General features: G+C 43.3%; 2 protein-coding genes across 4 annotated transcripts; both read right to left on the bottom strand.

Annotated features, from left to right (window-relative positions):
- Positions 1-745: 745 nt before the first annotated feature.
- On the bottom strand, positions 746-5,189 carry LSM5 (LSM5 homolog, U6 small nuclear RNA and mRNA degradation associated). Of its 3 annotated transcripts, none has more exons than XM_039567677.1 (5): positions 5,136-5,189; positions 4,549-4,644; positions 4,290-4,317; positions 3,599-3,671; positions 746-1,862 (listed from the first exon to the last, which is right to left on the bottom strand). In XM_039567677.1, the coding sequence occupies exons 2-5, from the start codon at positions 4,601-4,603 to the stop codon at positions 1,830-1,832; spliced, it is 189 nt and encodes a 62-aa protein (XP_039423611.1). In that variant the 5' UTR covers positions 4,604-4,644; positions 5,136-5,189; the 3' UTR covers positions 746-1,829. The 3 variants fall into 3 exon arrangements, with proteins under 3 accessions (XP_039423611.1, XP_039423609.1, XP_039423610.1); XM_039567675.1 differs by lacking the exon at positions 5,136-5,189 and adding an exon at positions 4,974-5,043; XM_039567676.1 differs by having other exon boundaries at positions 1,591-1,862; positions 5,077-5,159.
- Positions 5,190-14,411: 9,222 nt separating this feature from the next.
- Positions 14,412-22,011, bottom strand: TMED7 (transmembrane p24 trafficking protein 7). The gene is made up of 3 exons (XM_010401362.4): positions 21,751-22,011; positions 19,224-19,469; positions 14,412-17,311 (listed from the first exon to the last, which is right to left on the bottom strand). Exons 1-3 carry the CDS (start codon positions 21,916-21,918, stop codon positions 17,075-17,077), a joined length of 651 nt encoding a protein of 216 aa, XP_010399664.3. The 5' UTR covers positions 21,919-22,011; the 3' UTR covers positions 14,412-17,074.

The raw sequence follows: 22,011 nt of genomic DNA, 5'->3' as shown, positions 1-22,011 counted from the left end.
ATTAAAATGTCTTCCTAAAAGGTAAGTCCTAGCACTTCTGGAGTGAGTGGAACAGAACACAACCGGTCAAGCAGGAACTGAGGCAGTATCAAGTTAGTTTTTTTTCAAGGCAACAAAATCCTGAGAGAACAAGAGATTTGTGCTGTCAGAGTGAAAGTTGCTTTTGAACCAAGATCTACTCTTCTTCTCTCAGAAGCATGACTGTTTTCAAAACACTAAGTAGAAATTAAGTGCCTACACTGGAACAAAACCATAACTTTATTCAACAGTACCCCAACAGAGAAGTGCTGCCCCGAGTACAAATCTTTGAAGTGTTCTCGTTTCTCGTGAAAAGACTTTTCTTATTTCTAGGAAAGAAAGTGTTTGAAGCAAACACCCACAGATGATGTTTCAATCAAACCTAAGTTAAAAAAAATGTATCTTTTTTAGTATCTGTATTAAAAAAAGGTGGAGGAAAAAATGGAGACAGGAGAAAACCAAACATGTTCAGGGAGTAAATGGTACAGATTGCCACAACACAATCGAAACATTGCAACTGTAGATCATTTATTCAGAACACATGACCCAGAAGGCACACACTCCCTTTTAACAGGCTACAGCAAGAGGTTCTCACTGCTTTGTGAGCTCAGATCCAGCCAGCAGAAGGCAGCTTTTCTGTCAGATTAAGCAAGGCAGAAAGATCCAGTACAGCACCTTCCTTGCAGCGTCTTGCTCCTGAGCCCCCTTCTTCAACTCTTCTTTCTTCTGGTGATGGGAAGGCAAAGCACGTCCCATCCATGTGAGCCAATGCTGCACCCTCCTTGTCTACAGTGACAGCAGGCACGTGTGGTTCCTCTCCAAAGACATTTACACACAGAAGCCAGCTGAGAGGTGGACTATGGAAGCATAAGCTGCACTGGCAGCATGGCATCACAACAAAATAGCAATTCCTTACAGAAATTGTCCTAAAATAGTAGCTTGCAGTATCTGTCAAGCTTTTGTATCACAGGAGAACAGATGGAGCCAAAAACTCCTGTTTACTCTAAAATGAGTGTTCCAAACCACGCAAGCAGGCACAGGCAGCTCCCAGTTTTGAGTATACATAGCATCACTGAGTGGTGAAAGCAGCCACCACTGACATCAGTGGGGTTTGAACACCAGCCTTTGGGATTTTTAGCCCCTGAACATGAATTAGGTCTGGTCTGTCTGTTCTCACTTGCCAAGTGCCATTACAGGTCCTCTGCTGTAAGGAAGCACATCTGCAAAGCAAAATAGTCCACAAGAGCTGAGCCTCAGACGCAGTACCAAAGGCTGCTGAGCATCAAACAGATGCACCCAGTCTGAAGGGCTTTCAGAACTCTACAGAATTCTGCCACATGGCTTCCAGTGACAAGCCTTTAAAAGAACATTCAGCTCAGTGCTGCCAGTGTGTCAAAGGACAGCAACATCCTGGCTCATGATTTGTGTATTATACAGACTTGGGCCAGAAACAAATGCAACACATGTAGAAAAACTGAAGACTGATGGCAACTGAAACATATTTGTCGTTTTTCTACTCCATCAAGTAGTTACAAAACTATCTAACTTGTACACTTACATAACAGAACACAGTAACTAAGAAAGAAAAAGCCTTTTATTCAGAAGAGGTTCATGTGTCTTTACAAGAAAGTCATGATTTCAACTTACAAAGTCCACATTACCAGCAGCACCTTTCTTTAAGAGTTGTCTTTTGTAAAATGTCAAGTGTGTAAGCAAAGCAAACAGACAATCCACACCAAAACACACTTCTACCCCAAGATCTCTATTTAGATTTTGCATATCTATATAAAATATAGATGAGTATCATGTCTTCACACTTCAGGTCCTTCTCCTCCAGGAACCAGCTATAAAAGAGTAAGACATTTTTGCATTAGCACCATACAGCTGAGTTTTACAAACCCATACATGACAGCTCTTGCATTACAACAAACATTTTAGGACATAGAGACTTCACAGTAGACCACAATTTTAGACTCTCCAAACAGAGGAAGTCAGTTATTGCCAGAGATGCGCAAACCAAAAAGGCAGTAGGGAGTAAGTCAGCACAGTGAAGGAAGCAAAGAACTGAACAACAGAAAAAGAAATACAGAAGGAAAAACATGAGGGGGGAAAAAACAAAAGTTTAACCACTCCTTTTGCTGATATCTTCTTCATAAGCAGCTGAGCACTTCTAAAGAGAAAGAGCTTCACTAGTTTTGGGACCAAAATAAGAAAAAGTCTTAAGCATAGACTTCCTGATACAGGAAGATACTTCCCCAAAAGAGACACGGGATCTAATGCAGAAACATATCTATGTCTTGCTGAAAATTCACCAGGTTCTTCTTCAAGGGCTACACACCACCAGCTTAACTGGATGGCAGGAATTTCACCCCACACAAGGAATCAGAACATATGCTGTCCTTTCAACATGAAGAACAAAAACCAAAGCAGAAAAAGCCGTAGAAATTAAGACAGGATGGCACTTGCTCAGACATACAATGCAGAGGTGCAAGATAGGTAAACAACAAAATGGAGAGAATTCCTCATTTATACAGAGCCAACTTCAACTCAAGTCTTCCCACTTGAGCCTTCCTCTTCCCACAAAATTAGGAATGTCCTTGTGTTGGAAGTCCAGGCTTTGTGGCCAGCTATGCAGACAAGCAAAAAAGCCACTGTAGGTCTGCTTTTGTGGTGTCTAAGAAGTTGCAGAATTCAACTCAAGGATGCATAATCACAACTTTTAATTACTGTTTCAGGACTGATCTGTACGTATCAGCACATGATAAAATCCTAGTGCTACTGATATGGTGTAATCGAACAGACCTCCAGACTTTTTGGCAGAATGCATAAAGGTGCAGCTCTCTGGGCACCATGTGGTATTGTAATCTCCAGATGACTCAACGAAGCACCCAAGCAGACACATTTGTACATGCAGGAAAGCAGGAGTGCTTGGCCTGTACACAGGTAAACACTCAGGGGTTAAAAGCCACTGAAGAGCTAGCCTGTGACTACTTAAATGGAGGCTGTGAAGTGTGGGTTGGCCTCTTCTCCCAGGCAACCAGTGATAGGACAAGAGGAAATGGCTTCAAGCTGTGCCAAGGAAGGTTCGGCCTGGACATCCAGAAGCATTTCTTCACTGAGAGGGTAGTCAGGCATTGGAGTGGACTGCCCAGGGAAGTGGTGGAGACACCATCCCTGGAATTGTTTAAAAAAAGACTGGATATGGCATTTAGTGCTATGGTTTAGCTGGCACGGTGGTGTTTCGTCGAAGGTTGGACTTGATGGTCTTGGAGATGTTTTTCAACCTTGGTGATTTTATGATTCTTACAAAGTCAGGGACTCCCTCACACACGTGAAGACCAGAAAAACATTCACCAAAACAAAATCAGGACCGGGCTCTTTTAATTATTCTTTTGTAAAATGCAACATATACTGAGTAAGGCAGTAAAGGTCAACTTTCCAGTATCATTCATATACACAAATGCCCCAGATGCTACTTGAAACTTCCTGATGTAACAGAAAGCGCAGCTGAAAGTAGCTGAATACAATCACTGATCAATTTACAGGTACAGAAAGTCAACACATGCCTTTGATGACTTACCATTGTTATGTTATTCCCATTTAGCAGAATCTGGTCCAGCTTTGTGATTCTTCTGCCCTCAGGTGTGATCTCGCTGAAGAAGAATTAGAAACAGCAAATAAGAACACAGAACCAGGGACAATGGATCAGTTTTGACCACAGAACCAACAGAAATCTCTGCATTAAGGTGACCATTGTTGGAACTAACAAATAAACCAGCCACACTGCAGCATGATCTTAATAAATGGACCACCTAGGTACAGAAAGCTAACTGGCATCTAGAAAGGTCTCTTCTACTCAGTACATGGAGATGTGTATTCACCCTCTAAAGCTTGGCAATTTCTTGAATATGACATATCAACGTGGCATGACAAAATAAAAATATTTATCCTTAAGACTGCTACCTTGTTGAATCTTTGCCTAGGACTTAAGGAAGTGTAAAATCAAATGAACTACTGGAAAGTTCGCCACACAAGCCATGCAAAATTAAGACACATAGGATCCCCACACAAGCATTAATCATGCAATAGCTACTCTATGACATGGCTGTCCTGAACAGATCACTTTCTGAACAGTTTTAAGTCCAAAGTTAAACTAGTCGGCTGGCAAGTATTCCAAAAATATAAAAACACTTTGCTAGCAGATCTTACACAGTCTTTTGCCTCAGTGAAGCAAACACTAAATAGCAACAAGAGGCAGAAAAAATACTTACAATTCTGTAACATCTTCCAACACCATATCTGAAAATCCAGTCTCAAGGAAAAGAACACCCAGAATTTTAAAACAAAAGCATTTAATGCTATTTTCATTTTATACCAAAATGTGATTTTACCTGAAAATTGAAAATATCAGAATAATACAACTGATCCATATAAAAAGGTTCTATTCAGTGAACTCAAAACTCTCAAGAGCTATAAATTAATTAGGCCAAAGCATAAAGCATACAGCCTTAAAGTTCCATCAAAGGATACTGACGAAATCATCAAATCCTAGAAGTGTCCCAACAATTTCTTTGTCGCTCTTCATCACAATGTGAATGCGTGAGCCTATGCACTTGTCCACAAGTTCTGCAGACACACAGAAAAGAATACGTTCTACAAAACAAGTCTCTCGTGCCTTTTACAGAAACAGAGACTCACCCCATACACCCTTACACCCTCCCCCTCCATTCTCCCACACAAACCACCCTCCTCCCGACCTCGTTACACCCACCCCCACTGGCCTCCCTCAGACTCTCCCACACCCCCACACCCCACCTCAGCCGGCACCCCAGACCCCAACACCCCCACACCCTATCCCCTACTCCACCCCCCTTTTCTTCCCGCCCCAGACCCCCGATATTCCCCTGGGCCGCGCGCGGGCCCCGCCGCCTGACGCGAGCCGCTCGCGCCCTCACGCTTCCCGCCAGGCGCCGGCACAGGGCCCGCAGCCGCCGCTGCCGGCCCGGAGAGGGATCCCGGGTGGGCCCCGGCGGGGTGCCCCCAGCTCCGCATCGTTACCGAGCGGCAGGAGCTGGGACGGGTTGGACACCGCGCTGGCCGCCATGTCGGAACCGGACCTGGCCAATCGCCGCCGCCACCGCCCACACGCGGGGAGGGCCGGGCCGGAGGCCGCGCCGGGCGATCCGCGCCCCGCCCCGCCGCGTCTGCCGCGCTCCGCTCGCGGCGCAGGCGTGTGCCGGGGGCTGGTCTGTGTGGTGGTTCCAGGTAGAGACAAGAGGTGAAAGGAGCCCCTGTTGCCCGCTTGCGTCTCGTCCTGCCGGCCCAGCCGGGCAGCGCCGCTGGGGCTGCCGCCGGTACCGATGTGCCCCCGCGCCAGGACTGCGGGCTGTGTAGTGTGCGCTGTAATGGCTCCGCTGTTACAGAATCACGGAGGCCGTCAGGTTGGAAAACATCCCTGAGATCACCGAGGCCACCCTGTGAACGAACCCCACCATGTCAACCAAAACAGCACTGAGTGCCACATTCAATGTTTCCTTACACACCTCCAGGGACACTGACTTTACCACCTCGGTGGGCAGCCTTTCTGTGAAGAAATTCCTTCTAATGTCCAACCTAAACCTCCCCTGGCACAGCTTGAGGCTGTGTCCTCTCATCCTGTCACTTGCTACCTGGGAGAAAGAGACCAACCCCTGCCCGGCTACAGCCTGCTCACTTAGCTCCTCGTAGGACCTGAGCTCCAGACCTTTCATCAGCTTTGTTGCCTTTCTCTGGACTCACTCCTCAATGTCCTTGCATTGAGGGGCCTGTTGCCAGATGAAGAGTTGTTTGCACCTGGTGGGTTAATACAATGCTTATTCTTCAAAAACCATTGACCTATGAAACTGCACAATGCTTACTCTGTAGGAAGAATTGGAAAGCAACCAGTGCAGTTGTGCCAACTTTTACCAGTTCACCAGGCAATCAGGTATGACTTTGGGGTCCCCAATCACCAGGGATCACCAAAGAGACCCCCAGGACAGAAGAACACATGCACAGAGGGGAGGGAACATATGTTAATGGCTTCAGAGAGAAGAGTATCATACCTATGTTTCTCCTAGGAAAACCTATCAATATGTATGTAAAATATAGTATATAAACTGGAGCTTTCTCTGTGCTCAGCATGAATGAGATTTTGGAGGAGATATCCCCTCATGCATCCACCTGAATAAAGAATGCCTGCTTCTTAAGTCTACATTAGTGTTAAGGAGTTTTTATTCTTACTGATTTTTGGTAACAGGCCCACAGCTGGACACAGGACTCAAGGTGTGGCCTCACCAGTGCTGAGCACAGAGGGACAATCCCTGCCTGGTCCTGCTGGCCACACTCTTTTATGTGCAGATTTTAATTTCCCAATTTTGTCCATTGACACACTGAAGGTGGGTGCATGGAAGGTTTTTGAAGCATTTCAGTAACTTCATCCCACCAACATTCCATCTGGCTTCAGCTGTGCCCAGTGACCACCAGGGACAGAGACAGCCCTCTGGGCCTCCTGGGCATGGGGAGTGCTGCCTCGGGGCCAGTTAATACTGAGCAGAGCTGCACATGGGGGGCACTGGCTATGACCCAGCATCACAGGAAGCCCCCATCCCTGCTCAGAGAAGGAGGGGCTCACTGGAACTGTGGGCACTGGAGTCACTGGCAGTCACCCCTTCTCCACCTGCTCGTGTCCTGCTTGGCACAGGCACCAGCTGGCATCACAGGAGCTGTACCAGTGGGAATGGGCCATGAAGGCCCCTGTCCTTCTCCCGGGCAGCATTCCTGTAGGAGCAGAAGAGCACTCAGTGGACATGAGGAGTATTCTGCTGGCATGTGGGGAGGTAGGCGGGCATTGGCCAGAGCTTTGCAGAGGGGAGGGAGGGCACTGACTACTTCCCTGCTATGAAACTGGCAGCAATGTAACATTGAATCCCATTGATCCTCCATATCCCAGCTCTCGAGATGGCCATTATTCTTTGAAGGTGACCATTTCAGCATCCCTAACTTCTTTCTCTGGGCTCCATGTATGGATGTGCCAGCACCTGTAAGTTTTGCCCTGACACCAGCATTTAATTTTGCATGTTTTAATTTAATTTTAATTCCCAAGGGGCATCAAACCCTAGCTATATCTTTTTATTCTGTTACTTTTTAACATCACATCAGTCTGCTCTGCATGCTCCTCTGTGCCTGTTTGCTTTCCCCCAGCTTCTACTTTAAATATTCCTCTGGGAGCTTTTGAATTTTTAGGGCCGGAAGTCTCACTTCATTAAGATCAAAGTGCAGCCTTCTCCTCTTGTTCAGACTCCTCTTGTCCCTGAAGGCTTCCCAGTGCTCCATGGATCTAAGTCCTTGCTCTCTGCATCTCATTTGGGCACTAAGACTCTGGATTTCTGTATATTCCTGGCTTCATACATGGAATTGACAGTGTTTCCTAGAATTCAAGGTCCTCGTCCTTAGCCACCTGTCTGATGGCCAAAACCTGGCCCCTTCCATTTACCTGCATCAATGGAACAAAGATGGACCAAAATACCAATCTGTGACCCTGGAGCCTCTCATCCAGATGTTACACAAAGCCTGCTGCCTTTGTGCCCAGCAGCTGGCTGTCATCTAATTTCCCAAGCACAGGCACCCAGGTCTAGCAACAGAGTTTTCTGACAGCATCAGTTGCTCCTTGCTGTTCTTTATGCTCTTTGCTCCTCCAAGGTGTACTGCAATCCTTGCTCTCTTGTGCAGGAAACTCAGGCAGCCTCAGGAGAGCATAAGTTTCAGAATACTGCTACTGCCCTACAACTCTCCCAAAGTTCTCTGCATTACTCTCCGCTGCTGCAAGGTGGAGAGCTCTCTGAGTACACAAATACCCTCTCTGCACAAGCAGCAGATTCTTGTGCCACGGCCACCAGTAGGAAACTATCCCTTGTGAAGCAATCCCAACTCCTGCAATACCAACCTTTAGGGGATTTCTGCCTTTTTGAGTGCCTGAGTGTGGCATCTGGGGAAAGCTTGTGTTGGTTGAACATCTGTAGTTCTGCTAATTCAGCTAATATAATTTCTATTGTCCTGTCTCTTCAGCTCTGCACCTTTCCTGGTGCCACAGCACTCACCCTGTTTGTGGTTAGCAGTGCTGCTCAGTTTCTGTCCTTTGCCTAGGTCTGGGAAAGATCTGACCTTGCAACCTCAACATTGCCTGGCCCTACACAATGTTCTCCATCTGCCCAGCCCTACACAAAACTGCCAGACTGACCTGTTCCCTTGTCCTTCTCTGCTCTCTAGAATGATGTTAAAGGCCTCCTCTTCAGGCTACTGATGTGGAAACACATCTTCCTTCATTTGGGTTCTAAATGCACAGCAATAATCTTACAGAAGTCTTACAGCCCAGTCACAGGGCAGGCAAAACTACAGTGAGGGCACTGTAGTTCAGAAACACCCAAGCCAACTTCAATGTATACACTTGTTCTGAGGGAAAATGGCAAGGGAACACACATAGGACTCAAAGTCAGAGCTACATAAAAACTGTGGAATCCTGTCTTTACTCAGAGTGCCTGGTGGAGCACGGGAAGTATTATTCCTTGATCTAGAAAGTGTAAAGATGTGCCCAGAGTACCCAGCTATTCAGCTTCAGGAGTTTGCTATCACGCTGTTTTATCTCAAACACCTTATTTCATGAGCCATCAAGCAACAGCTTTTGTTCTTGCAAGTTTCTCAATGTTGGCAGAAAAATAAGTAGATCGCTCCTTGCATCCACTTGCTATCCTGCATTAATAACGCTAGAGACCAAAGACTGGGTGTTTCTTTCACACCTGAAAGCAGTTTTTGGCAATGAAGGTGTGAAGAAAAATCCTGACAGCCAAATCAGCCAAATCAGCCAAATTGGAAGGTAAATGTACCGAAAATAAATGGGTTTTTTGAGGAGCTGGAATTAATGAGCAGCCACCTGCTCTGCCTCAAGGCATCCCTGGGATGCACCACTGTCCTCAGACAGGTTGTCCAGTGCTGTCTTCTGTCCTTTAGATGGTGTTTCAACCTTTACAACTATGGCTTAAGGCTAGAGCTAGACACTGTGCAACAGTTTTGAACCATCATCAATCACCACGACCTCCAAAATGCTTTACATTCCTGCAGGCACCAGCAAGGTGCTGGGAAGCAAACTGCTGCACCTCCCTTCTCCCTCTTCCGTAGCCTCCATGAACCTTCACTCCCACTTCCTAGTGATTTAATCCATACCAGCCATGCAGTCCTGGGTGGGCTGAAAGCATGAACAAAAATGAGTCTGAGAGTGTGTAGGAGGGTTGCTGTGCTGTCCTGGAATCTGGAAGCTGAGATGGAGTTGAAACAGCCTTGCTCCATAGCCCGACTCTGGTACTACCTTGGAGTTACTTCCACAAGCTCAATGACGAACTTGAGACAGAAGGATTTTCCCTCCTCTGATCCACTGCCTAGTCTGCAGAATGGGGAAAAAAGAACCTTTCTTGCTCCAAACTCATGTAAAAGGAGCTAATCTTTGTCATGTGGAGAGGAAATACCCATTCAAAAGCACCTGTTTCTTCTGACCATCTTGTACCACCATCTGGGTGTCCACATCTGGGTGATTCAAAGATTGTGAAGGGCTCTGAAGGATAACCACAAAAAGTTTGAAAGCATGGAGTTGTGAATTGGTTGTGCAGGGCTGTGTAGGGTCTGCTATTTCCAGCAGAGTGACCTGAGTGAGCAAGCCTGGGGGTGTGACGGCTCTGGGTCTTTCAGAATTTCATTCTTTCCACTTTCTTTTCCATCACCAACCTTTGTTTCAGATTTACTAAAGGTTTTCCTGTGGACTACTGTCTGGGGAATCTCCACTGAGACTTGTGAGCTTGTATTTTAATGACAGGCCATTTACTTGCTATTAAGTGCTGAAGGCTGTAGTGGCTGGAGGATGTTCTTTGAGCCCTTCCTGCATAAATGCTCATTTCATGGTTGATGCATCTGAAGGAGATACGATTTAGTGATCCAAATGATCCCTGTTTTTATCTTGCCATATTCCTAGGAGTTCAATGGAAGTGGATGGTTCTGTGTGCCATGAAATGCATAGATCTCCTGAGGAGGGATTAGGGCCTCAAGAGGAGAAGGCATACCCAGGTGTCCTAAGTGCCAGGCTAGCCCCACTCTCCTGGGGCTTTTGTTATGACTTCAGAACGGCTTTTGGTCTAAGCTTATTGGGAATTTGGGCTGTATCAGTATGCACCACAGGTATGACAAAGATGAAGGGGTTTGTCATTACCACTTTTTGAATATGAAAAAGCCCATCAGAGCCTTCCGTATCCAAACATCCAAAGGCAGCGAGAGTGTCAAGTGACAGTTTGTAATCACCAAGCAGGGATCTCCTTACTACAATGCAGTGTTTGGTCTGCCAGTAAGTGGAAATTAAAGGCAGAGATGTAGTTTCTGCAGTGACTTCAGACGTTGAAATTCTCATATTACAGCAAGACACTCCAAGACTGTCATTTCTGAATACCTTCCAATGCAGAACCTGGTTGCTATCACCCATGGGCAGTGGTTTTCTTTATGCATTTGTAAAGATGATATGTTACCAATGAGCCTGTTAGCGCTCCCTGCTCTAAATCAGTCATCCTTCCCTGTATAGAGCTTTACCTCTATGACTGCCAGAAGTTCAATATTTCTATTTAACTTTTGTACTTAATCGGATTCTTTTATCATGCGCTAGTGTCAGGATTTATGGTGAGAAAGTTCAGTCCTATAGAGATGAGCTGAAGGTAGGCAGCAACATTTCTGTCTTGGCATTCATGGAGCACATTAATTTACACTTTCAGACATGTGCCATTCATCCTGTATCTTTATTGCTGTGCATTCAGTGTACTTCCAAAAAAGTGCATCAGTAAAATCACTGCTTCCAGTGAAGTGCTCAGAAGCAATCCTAGTTTATAGCAGTCCTGCTTCCACACAAAGTCATGAGAAAATATTATGGAAAGGAAACAGATGTCCTGAGCCCAATCCTACAGAGTAATACAGATTCCCAGGAGACCCACAAGCGTTTTCCTCTGCTGTTAACTGCACTGGGTGCAGGACTCTTGGCTGCAGGAGGCCCAACTTTCACCTCTTGGGGTTTTGGGGTATAAGTAAGGGGAAGTTTTGAGTATTCTTGCAGGAAAGTATAGTAACTTGGAGGAAAGAAATGTTTTAGACATCCTGTCATGTGCTCTGTTCTAATGTATTGTAGATCCTGACAGTCTATAACTGAAATTAAACTGCAGTATTTAGACTGACAAATGCCATATATTTTGCCTGAAAGCATTATTTTCCAATGTTTTTTTGAAGATCTTAATTGCATTTTGAAATTCAAGCAATTTCTTTCTAAGGTGAGAGTTGCAAGAGCGTGAAAATTCCATTTGCTGCACAATTTCACCTAATGAGGTGTAGTCACTAGGGGTTTGGCCTAGGGATTTGTGCAAGTCATGAAATATGGACTCATTTTCTGCTCCGTGAATTTTTGGATTCTGGGGGCTTTTGATCCAGAGAAGAGCAAGTGTGGTGTGGTAATAAGTGAGCTCTTAAATGTCTTAGGCATCTCTGTGAGTGAAAGGGACATGCAGAATTGGTGGGCAGCTGACTACCTTAAGTCAGTAGCTCGGGACAGTCCCTGACACAGAAATGCAGTCACTGGGGATTTGTATCACTGGATTAACGGCTCGTTTTAGGCGAGGCAGAGTATTTCATAGGTGACAGCACCTCCTGGTTGTTACCATCCTCTATCCTTCACATTCCCTCCCCGTAGCAGCCACCTGTTCTTCCATCTTTCGCCCACCATTTGACACATCTTTCTTCTAAGTTCCCCCAGGGCAATTTTCATTGAATTCCTCACTACATGTGTGCCAATATGCATCAAGAAGAGTTGATTCTGGTGTGATTTTCAGCTGCTATTTGTAGATTGTGCAGTGAACCTGTACTGGGGGCAGCAGCCACCAAAAGCTACCAGCATCCCAGGAGAGGGAGCACCTCTTGTCTATAGGGAGCAAGCTGGACACTCCTCAAGCCTCATAAACCCAGCACAGAGCCCAGAAATGGGCTCCTTTCTCTGCTTTGTCCCATCTGTCCTCTCCCTTCTTTTTGTCATTTCTTACTCCCTAACTCCTCCTCCTTCTTTCCCCTCTCTTCTGCCTCTTTTACCCCCTCTTTCTGTCCCTGTTGAGTTACTTTCTTGACACCTAGTGGTATTGTGTTCTCCAAACACGAGAGCAAAAAACAGTGCTGTGCCAAAAAAGCTTGACTCATATCAATGTTAACCTTCCCAACCCCTTTTTCCTCATGTTTGATTTCTTCCAGGAAGAAAATGCTTCCCTTTGGTTCTTCATATACTTTCTTTCTGGTAATTTGTATTCATTTACAGTAAGGTCTGAACAAATCTGCTGTCCTTGGTGCTAGGAAAATCCCTGTACATAAATTTAGGACAGAATGTCCTATCCCTATAGGGATATAGATACCATCCCTAACATAAAGGTTCATCCTTAAGCCAGGAATACCCCATCAAGCAGAGGCCTCTCAAAGGTGCAGCTGCTAAAGGACCATATGCTGTTACATACTGTCTGCAGGAGGTCACTGCATCCTTCTGGGGGAAACACACCAAAAAATACATTCAGCTATGGAATGTGCACCTGAACAGTGCAGGCTATTGAAGGGATGGCATCCTGCTGTATTGCCTCTCATGTGCTATATTCTGAGCTGGACAGTATCTCACAGTGAGACTCAGATCACAAAAAGGAGAAGTTCTGTTCAATGGCCTCTACTGATACCCAAACACACAATGATCAGCAGTGAAATTAAGGAACATGGTATTCCTCTCAGGATTAGTTTCTGCACTCTGGTAAAACCACAGTTCAGATGACTCACTTGAGGACTTTCCATCCTGAACACAGGAGGCTGGCAACAAAACTACAGCATAACTCATGTCACTCCCTTTCCTGTTAGTTCACCAGCAAAACAGCCTGTAATAAGAAACATAAAACATGGACACACAAGGCCATCCACTCGCTTAAAAGTGTGTTGCACACAACAGATGCTGGCAGGCCACTTGGACATGTATGTTGGTTCCTGTCAGCAGGTGGGGGAGAAGGTATGAGTGAGCCAAATCAATCTGCTTAGAAGTGTTGTGAAGTAACCACCTTAAGTTTACATAACATCTTGCCCTGTGGAGTGCAACATGGACTTTTTAATACAAATAATGAACCTTTTGAGAGCTACCACTGTCAGAGTTTTTACTAAGCTAAGCTGAGTCACCACTTCCCCACATGTCTCACAACACTTAACTTGATCTAAATTGGTAGCACCCTCAGTACGCACAGAGCATAACCTTGCTTTTCTGGAACTTGATTCTGCAAGTCAAGGGGAAGAATGTGAGAGAAAGACTTTGCATCCATCTCATTTAGGGCCTGTGTTAAACTCTTGGTTTCCTCTCGCCCCTGAAGGGGGTGGTTATGGTATCACTGCTGTACTTGTGCTCTCTGGTAGCCTGGCAGTCCGGGAATTGTTTAAATTTGTGGTGGTCTAGAGCACATTTCTACCTCCTCCTTGATAAAAGCCTTCATCATCATGATGCATGTCACTTGATCCACTGACTCATTTATTCACTTTGTCTTTTTTTTTTTGGTAGGATTATCAGCTTTCAGCAGAAAAGCACTTCAGACCACAACTTAAGTTACTTTAAATCATGGGTGCCATGCACCTGAAAAAGCCCCAGACACCTACTTGACCATAACAGCAACACATCACTGACAGAGCACTTACCCACTTCTAGACAAAAGCTTTTCTTAATCCAACTCCTGTATAAATAGTCTTGAAATTTTCTGAATATACAGCAACTGACTTAGGAGTAATTTTGGAAGGTGTCCAGACAAAACAATGATGCCTACCATACCTATTCTTTAAACCTAAGCCATGCAATATAAAGTACCTCATATCACACAATTAGTTACTGCTTATTTGAAGTTCAAAACTCATAATTGGACAACACTAATTGAAGGCACCTTTCCAGTTCCCCCCATAACTTTGTATTTGCAGAATTAATGTGAAAGGATGCAGTAGATCCCAAATAATTTCTGGCATCTGCAGTTGAATTCTGCTCCAACATGAAGAGATTTATGATTATGACTGCCTGCATTAGTGACGTGCTGAGCAAAGAGCCAGTAACCACACTGCCTTGCTAAGCACGGCTGATTACGAACAGCAGTGAACCTTTGTGATGTACAGCAACAGAAGTAATGATCAAGTGTCAGGGGGTAGATTAACCGTAGTATGTTAGAACACAAGTTGACTACTCAAATTATGATGCAAAGCTTTTTTGAAGAATAATGTTTCCCAAAACCATATGCAAACAAAACAATCAGACCACATTCATATATTAATTTTTTATTTTCCCATACAATATTCACAGGGTCTGCTTTTTGTCTTATTCAAACTAAATTTTTCCCCCCATGCCCTCAAACTAAAGAACCGACGTTTCAGGACACAAAAAGAAGTCTTGTAAACATAAAACATCCAACGCATAGCTGAAACCCAGAGCATTTAGCTATTAAAAACACAGTTATATCCCCTTTAACGCAGGGTGTTTTCTTGTGTATCACACCATTAACCAAACTGCTCATATACTAAAAAGGTGCAGCTTTAACCAAAGGTCACAATGCACTTCTTCACCCACTGCGTGTTAGCATGTGTTTTATTATATTCTATTTAGTCAGTTATTTTAAAAACTATATACAGCTATGTTTAAATGTGTATTTGTGCCATGTTTTTAACAACACAAAAAAAAAGGCATTGTTAAACTGGTGCTGCATATTAGGCAGCAGGATGCCAGAGCATTGGTTCAGACACCTAACTTCAATGGAAAAGTCAAGTGTGCTAAACCTCTGCAGTGGGACTAATATTGAACAGTCCACTTCCCACATTCAAACATTATGAAAGATAAAGAGACATGCGATAGCTGATCATCATCAGTTTTATAGCACTATTTACCAATTTTGCCAGCACACAGAACAAATCAGTGGAAAAAAACCCCAACACAATTCAAGCCTTAAAACAAATGCCTTTGATGTGATAAAAGATACATAACTAATATTCAAACTCCAGAGATAGTGAACACTAGCAAACTAATCATGTTTTGACACTTGAACCAAAAGTGTACCACTTGCTTCATTATTGTGTGCAATGCAGCACAAAAAGTACTAGACGTCAGTTGCTGAAACACAAGAAGAAAGCATAGAGGTACAATCAAGAATGTTGTGTGCAGGCACAGATTTGTATCGCAAGACAAAAGCAAACTCTTTTGTTTTCTCGTATTAGTGGGTCTAACTATTTCTGGGGAACCTGCATCCCAAAACGAGACTGCAGTATTCAAAATTCAGTACAGGACAGCAAAACTTTACATCTTGAATTTTACTTAAAAGATTTTTAATACCTCCATGACTTTCTAAATAATCTTTGAGCTGTCTGATGTTTTCCTTCAGTTTCCAAAAGAGCAGTCATTCAGTCCACAACAGAGTAGGGACACTTTTATTTTTTTCTGCCATGACATGATTTTAAAATCAAGTCATCTTAGATCAATTCTTCAGACTGGTCAAGTGTCACCTGAACATGTAATTTCAAATTTTTACTAGAAATAATATAAGCAATTAATAAGGGTGTAGCACTCTTTCTCTGCTTGACGAGTACTTGTACAAGAAGCATCTTTTGATTTAGCTAGTAATACATCACAAATTTTTCACTTTAATTTTGTGTGCATTTAAGAATTGGTCAGCCTACTTTTTCTTTCAGAGCCATTTGAAGGAGTTTAGCCTAACTATGACCAGCCCAATTCAAGCTATGGGCATGTACATATATTTACTACCTTCCACAACTAAATAAAACAGAACTTTACAGTACGTAAGCTACTGAAGACATGAGCAGTGAAAACAATGCAACTCTAATAACTCTACCAAAAATATAACCTGAAATATTTAAAACATTTCCTGACCACTAACAAAATAGAGTGGCAATTAGATGCACAAGGCCGTCATGTCTCAGTGCACCACACAGAGGAATATTTACAGCACTTGTGCAATAGTATCAATATAAAATTGCCCTCTTACTAGGAAAACAATTTAGTAAAAAGCTTTGTACGTGCCTAACACATAATATAACCTCAACCAGTGCTGGTGCTGTGCTGCTTAACAAACCAAGCTACTTCTGGTCTTAAATCCAAAAGGCAGCAGCAGCATATGTGAGTACTGCACAGTTTCAATGACAAAGTTACAAGACTCCCTATTCTACTGCATGTTTTTTACATTAACTTGGAAGTTTGGATTTCTTTCGTATGCAGAAGTGGATTTCCTGAGTAGTCTCAGCTTACAATTTCTTCAGTAAAACAAACGTAGCAAAAGAGAAAATGTATTTATTTTAATACAGAAGAAATGTATGTTTAAGCAATCATAATGAAGTATAAAATTCAGCAAATTCTGAAGATGAAGACTTTCCAGGCTGATGAAGAAAGTGAACCACAATGTAGTGCCAAGCTTTCAACAATTTTACATATAAGCAAGGGGTGTGATTGCATTTTTTTAAAACAGCAAAATCAAATCAGTGCACTACAGTTAATCACATTTTCATTTTTATAATCCAAGATATTCAGCCTGAAAATTAAAATCAAATGAGATTTCCATATATATCATCTCTCATATCAGACACTAGACTGTTGGGTTATTTTAAAGTGTTACACTGCAGATGACTAATTGTACTGGTAAAAATCATACTTGGATTGGATTAGTATCAGTAGAAATAAAGAGAGACTAGACACTGACAGATATTTTAATATAGGAATTGAAACACTTAAGTGCCAAAGGATCCTTAAAAATATTTCAAATTATGCGTCCCTTTCATAATGTTTTCTGTCTGTTTTGTGATTTTTAAGAGATGAGGAGTATACACATTTGAATGTTGCATATATTCAGACCTCTGTACCTACAGTTAGTTGGAGAACTGCTAATCTTAGTGAGTAACACACCTGAAACATTACCGCCACTGGTTACGATCCAACACGCGTTGTCGTGGTTCTTTTATCCGAGAAGAAGCTTTTAAGGAGAAACACCTGCCCGATACTAACAACAAGAAGAATGATTGCTTCCCCTATTGACCAGTAGGCCACCCTTGTGTTTAAATCCTCTGCTCTGCTGCGGCCCTGTGCTTCCCTCAAGCGGAAGTGAGTCTGATAATCAATGACAGACTTCAAAGCTTCATGAATTGAAACACACGCAGACTCCATCTGCAGAAACAAACAAATACACAACACAGAATTAAGAACACTTCTAGTGGTTTTGTGCTTTGGTATTTAAAATGAGGAGTCATGTGACTTTGCAAGCTAAGAATTAACTCAGACAAATGTCAGACTGAAATAGTGTAAATACAGTAAAATTTACTGATCAAACTTTACACACAAAAATGAGGTGTTGTTAAATACAGAAGCAGATAAAACCACAGATCTAATAAAAAGTAAAGAGCTCTGAGAATTAATGAAAAAATTCTAAATTAATATTTGGATTCAAAATGAACATCAGAGACATTTCTGAAATGTCAGTGATCCTCCAGCTGTTAATTCCACAGGAAAACAAGCAGTTGCTTAGAATACTAATATGCACACAGCATATATTAAATGCTTCTGTTTCACAAATATGACGTTCTTCATTGCTTCATTCTCACTCAAGTTGTACAATGTCTGTTCTGTTGTCAAGAGACCATTCTCTTAGTCATGTATACAAGGAGTGGTTAGGGAAGGGACAATTGCTATCCTTCAGTGCTCCTGAACACTCAGTACCATACTCATATAAAAATACTTAGAAACTTGCCCAATTTCATTGTAATTTTTCATTTTAAAAAAGCATTATTGGTTTTCCAAGCCCTAGGTCATTTTTATATAAATTTCTTGCACTTTCACTTTATCTTCTGTAAGGAAAAGTACTCCTCACCGTGTTTTGATCACCAAGAGATTAGTCAATACATCTTCAATAGACTTATTTTCTACTAACAATTTTAGGTTTCTCTTTAATGGCTTAACATGAGTACTTCCTGAAGATCGAACAGCACAAATTATCATAAAAGGAAAGGTCTAACACCCTTATAGGGCCGCTCTCAGTCACTTATATTTGTGTCTCACCATATCTTCAAGTTGATGACTTTCAAGACACACGTCTGAACAAGTCTAAGGTAATCTGCTCAACAAAATTCAGAAAGAGTTTTCCCAAACTAAGTTTTGCTGTTGGTAAAATGTAGGAACAACCTGATCTGCACAAGGGATTTAAACAAGGTCACACTGGTTTTAGGGATTTACCTTTAACTACTCCCATGAAAGGCTGCCCAAATTTGGTCATGACACAAGCCTGACCAGAACTGCACAAAGAACCTCCTTACCAGAGAAGCAAGGAAAAGAAATTAAGAGATACAGTATCAAGAATCTGAACACAAAATATAGCACTGCAGGAATTCATTAAACGTTCCAAAGGAAGTTTTAATGTATTTAGATTGTGTAGAGGTGGTACATAACTGTAAAATCCTGAAAATATAGTAACAGTGATGCTCCGACACTTTGTAGACTTAAAAAAAACAAATATGTAGAAGCCAGATGAATACAGCTGACATTATTAATTTATTTTGCTAGAATTTTCTTCTCCATTTAAAAAACAGTAGTTAAATGAGTCCTCCTCCTAAAAAAAGACTCTCCTGTTTTAAATATAGAAACAATCCCCAGAGTTTCTCCAGAGCCTGGAAATTTTTTTAAACCCTATTCCACCAATATTTAGTTTGCAAATTCCACACATCAAGAGGGACACTGCTGAGGCATTAAAAGGAAGTTTCCTTAGAAACTTCAGAAAAACCCCACCAACCAAACAGAAAACAATCAAAAGAACTCCCCAGAAACCACCCAAACAAGAAGACCCCAAACAATAGTGGCCTTATGTTTCTGAACTAATTTCCTCTTAAACATTCGATGATTGCTTCTCAGCTGTTTTGTGTTCTACAAATCCTATCATTACAAAGAAAGCCTATTTGTAGTAACTTAGAGTACTTTAAAAGCTTCAATTAATTTATTTTCAAAAGTGACATAGATAACAAATGCAGCTGAACTTGAAGAAAAAAATGCCTTCACCTAACAACTTTTGTCAAATACAACAGCATTTTACCTGGGTAAGTGCAGTTACTCTGTTCTCACTAGGAAACAGTGGTGGATCTTCTCCAACTTGGAAATCAAAGTACACAGTTTTGTGTGTGAAAGTAGAGAACTCATTGCTGAAGCAGAACTTGTATGTTCCATTTCTGGATGCAGTAAATGTGAAACTATCATATTGTTTCTTCATCTCTTTGTACAGTACAATGCCATCAGGATCTTCCAACCGACAGTCAACATCATAATGACCTCCAGTGATCACCTGGAAACAAAAACCAAGAAATTGTCTCTTTAAAAAAATGGACATTGATATATTTCTTCTAAGAAGTATGATCTGTCAGGTGGAACTGCAAAGCTTTTTGCTTTGATAAGTGTTTTAAAATATAATGCATTCATTTGAATGAGAATCTTTCAAAGCAAGTCTGCAAAATTATATTCCCATGGACAACACACAGAAGATAATTTAAAATGCTTTAAATTCAGCATATGCAATGTCAACTGTATTTTCAAACCCTTTAGGAGACCAATTTCAGTTACTTTGTTATTAATAACTGTACAACAGCAAAGGCTACAGTAGATGAAACTCCACGGGACAGCAAAGACATGACTGTAATGAGTCTGACATTTGTATACACAAGTCCTTCGTGGAACTGATTCATCCAGCTGAGACTGTGAACATGCAGCAAAATACTTCCTTCCTGTGTGGCCAGAAGAGCGTAACTGCCCTACTGTATCAGCTGGGTTAGGCTGCAGGAATGGTGTTTGACCTGTAGAACAGGAATTCCAATCTGTCCAGTTTCCCTATCTGCTTCTAACAACAGAGCAAGACTCTGGGAGACCTGTCGCCTCCCTCCTGCACAGTTACACACGGGAGTTCTTCCAAAAACCAGCACATCCGGATAATGCCTGCAACTGACTCAAAACTTCACTATTGTCCCAAAGGGGTTTTTGAGGCTTTGATTACTGTTGGTCTACAGTGTATTACAACCTGGATTCTACAGGAAGACTGATCAGGAGTTTAGGTGCCCACAAGGTGGTATTCTGATGACTCTTACATAGCAGTCTTACACTTTATCCTTGCTGCAAATTTTTTACTTTTTAGATAAAGCACGCTGAAGGAGGAAGAGACTTATTTCATATGCGTGCAGAAATCACTGAAATATTTTAGTATCTGTATCTGCACTTCAGTCCAAATGGCTCATCAGTTTACTGAAGTACCAGATTATTAAAATGATGACGTCAGTGGTAAAACTGAAATAACAGCAGACTGGAACAGCAGCTCCTCCACAAAGGCAAAGTTTTACAAGTATCCAATTGGCAAGCAATAACACAGCTCTTCATTTTTAAAATACAATCTACAATTTGATAAGGGTGTGCTTTTTACCAATTACATGGGAGTCACTTGCATTCAGCTGCACAGACACCCTGAAAATGTCGATTTACATAGAGGCAGTAAAGATTGGCCAGGGCTTTGAAGTTCCCCTAGGATTCCTTCCACAGAACTTGCTGTACCTTGTGTCAGCCCTTGAGACATACTGCCAAAGGACATTCACACAGCACTTCAGCCTGCCAGTGGCTGGTCAAATCCAGACTTTTCTTTTAGCAGTGCTAACCCTGCTCTGCTCACCAGTAAAAGTGGCAACAGCAGGCTTATCTGTCCAGTGATTCCCACTTCAAAACTGCAGAGGAAAGTACTATACAGAAAAGACTTTATAGAAGAAACAGTCAAGGACAAGAAATATTTGGGTAGGGAAAAAGATATCCAGGACCAAGAACATAGAGGACATAGTAACATCGTAATATTTGGCAGCAACATTCCCCCAATATACTTTGATGGGACAGCAGCCGAGAAACTAGAAAGCACAGGACTTCAGGAAGAAAAGTCAGCCCAAAAAAGTCACAGAGTCCTTTCAAAAGCCCCCAAAAAGTCATCAGGGATGACTTTTGTCTCATGCTGCTGCGTACTGCCACTGACTTCATCTACTGAAGTGACAGACTGAAAGGTTCCAACCCTGCTAATACACTCAGAGGCACCAAAACAGTGATGCTGTACTGCATGCTTGTCCTATCACCCTTTCACTGTTTAGTATGTAACCCAAATCTGAATTGTACTCTGGAATACTAAACATTAGCTCTTAAGATATACTATGCTCATCCTGGCGATGCTTCACAAACCACAAGGAAATTACGTCTCCGGCACCTTGTTGGTCAGGTGTGCTTTAGGTATTCTCTGCGCTGTTCAGGTGGGGCACTACATGGCAGCGACCAGGGCACAGACACTGCCAGTTTGCAGGGCCAGCTCTGTGCCCCACTCAGCCCTGCACTACACGGAAGCCTCCCAGCCGCTCCCGAAGTTTTCCTTAGTCCAGCTGGAAACCCCTCATGGGATCCAGCCGCTGCTCCGGTGCCAGGCGCTGCTCCCAAATACTCCCTAAAGAAAGGGAGGTGAGGGAGAGCTCCCCGGCAGCGGCCTGGGCTCGGGGCCGCGGCCCAGCCCGGCCAGCGCGAGGCCACGCCCGGGGCGGCTCCCCCCGCCCGGGTACCTGGAACTCGAGGGTGCACTTGGTGCCCTGGGCGATCTCCTCGTAGAAGCACTGCTTGGCGTTGTCGGGCAGCTCGAACGTGATCTCGGAGGCCCGCGCCGCGCAGGCCGCCAGCGCCCACACCAGCAGCAAGGGCGGCAGCGGCCCCCGGGAGCTCCGCGGCGGCATCACCCGGCGCGGGGAGAGGCGAGGAGGGCGCGGAGCGGCTCGGGGCGGCGGGGGCTGCGGGGCTGAGGGCGCTGCGGGCGGGACGCGGCGTGG

This window comes from Corvus cornix, chromosome Z (assembly GCF_000738735.6).
Source record: "Corvus cornix cornix isolate S_Up_H32 chromosome Z, ASM73873v5, whole genome shotgun sequence".
NCBI classification, from domain to species: Eukaryota; Metazoa; Chordata; class Aves; order Passeriformes; family Corvidae; genus Corvus; species Corvus cornix.
Note: the sequence above shows the minus strand (reverse complement) of the source record. Positions and strands in the feature narration are given on the sequence as shown.

Coding starts and splice junctions, on each gene's coding strand:
- LSM5 (XM_039567676.1), bottom strand. CDS start 5,122: ATGGCGGCCAGCGCGGTGTCCAACCCGTCCCAGCTCCTGCCGCTCG. Junction 4,318..4,548: donor AGGATTTGATGATTTCGTCA/GTATCCTTTGAT, acceptor CTGGATTTTCAG/ATATGGTGTTGGAAGATGTT. Junction 3,672..4,289: donor TTGGAAGATGTTACAGAATT/GTAAGTATTTTT, acceptor ATTCTTCTTCAG/CGAGATCACACCTGAGGGCA.
- TMED7 (XM_010401362.4), bottom strand. CDS start 21,918: ATGCCGCCGCGGAGCTCCCGGGGGCCGCTGCCGCCCTTGCTGCTGGTG. Junction 19,470..21,750: donor AGTGCACCCTCGAGTTCCAG/GTACCCGGGCGG, acceptor TTTTGTTTCCAG/GTGATCACTGGAGGTCATTA. Junction 17,312..19,223: donor GAGTAACTGCACTTACCCAG/GTAAAATGCTGT, acceptor TTGTTTCTGCAG/ATGGAGTCTGCGTGTGTTTC.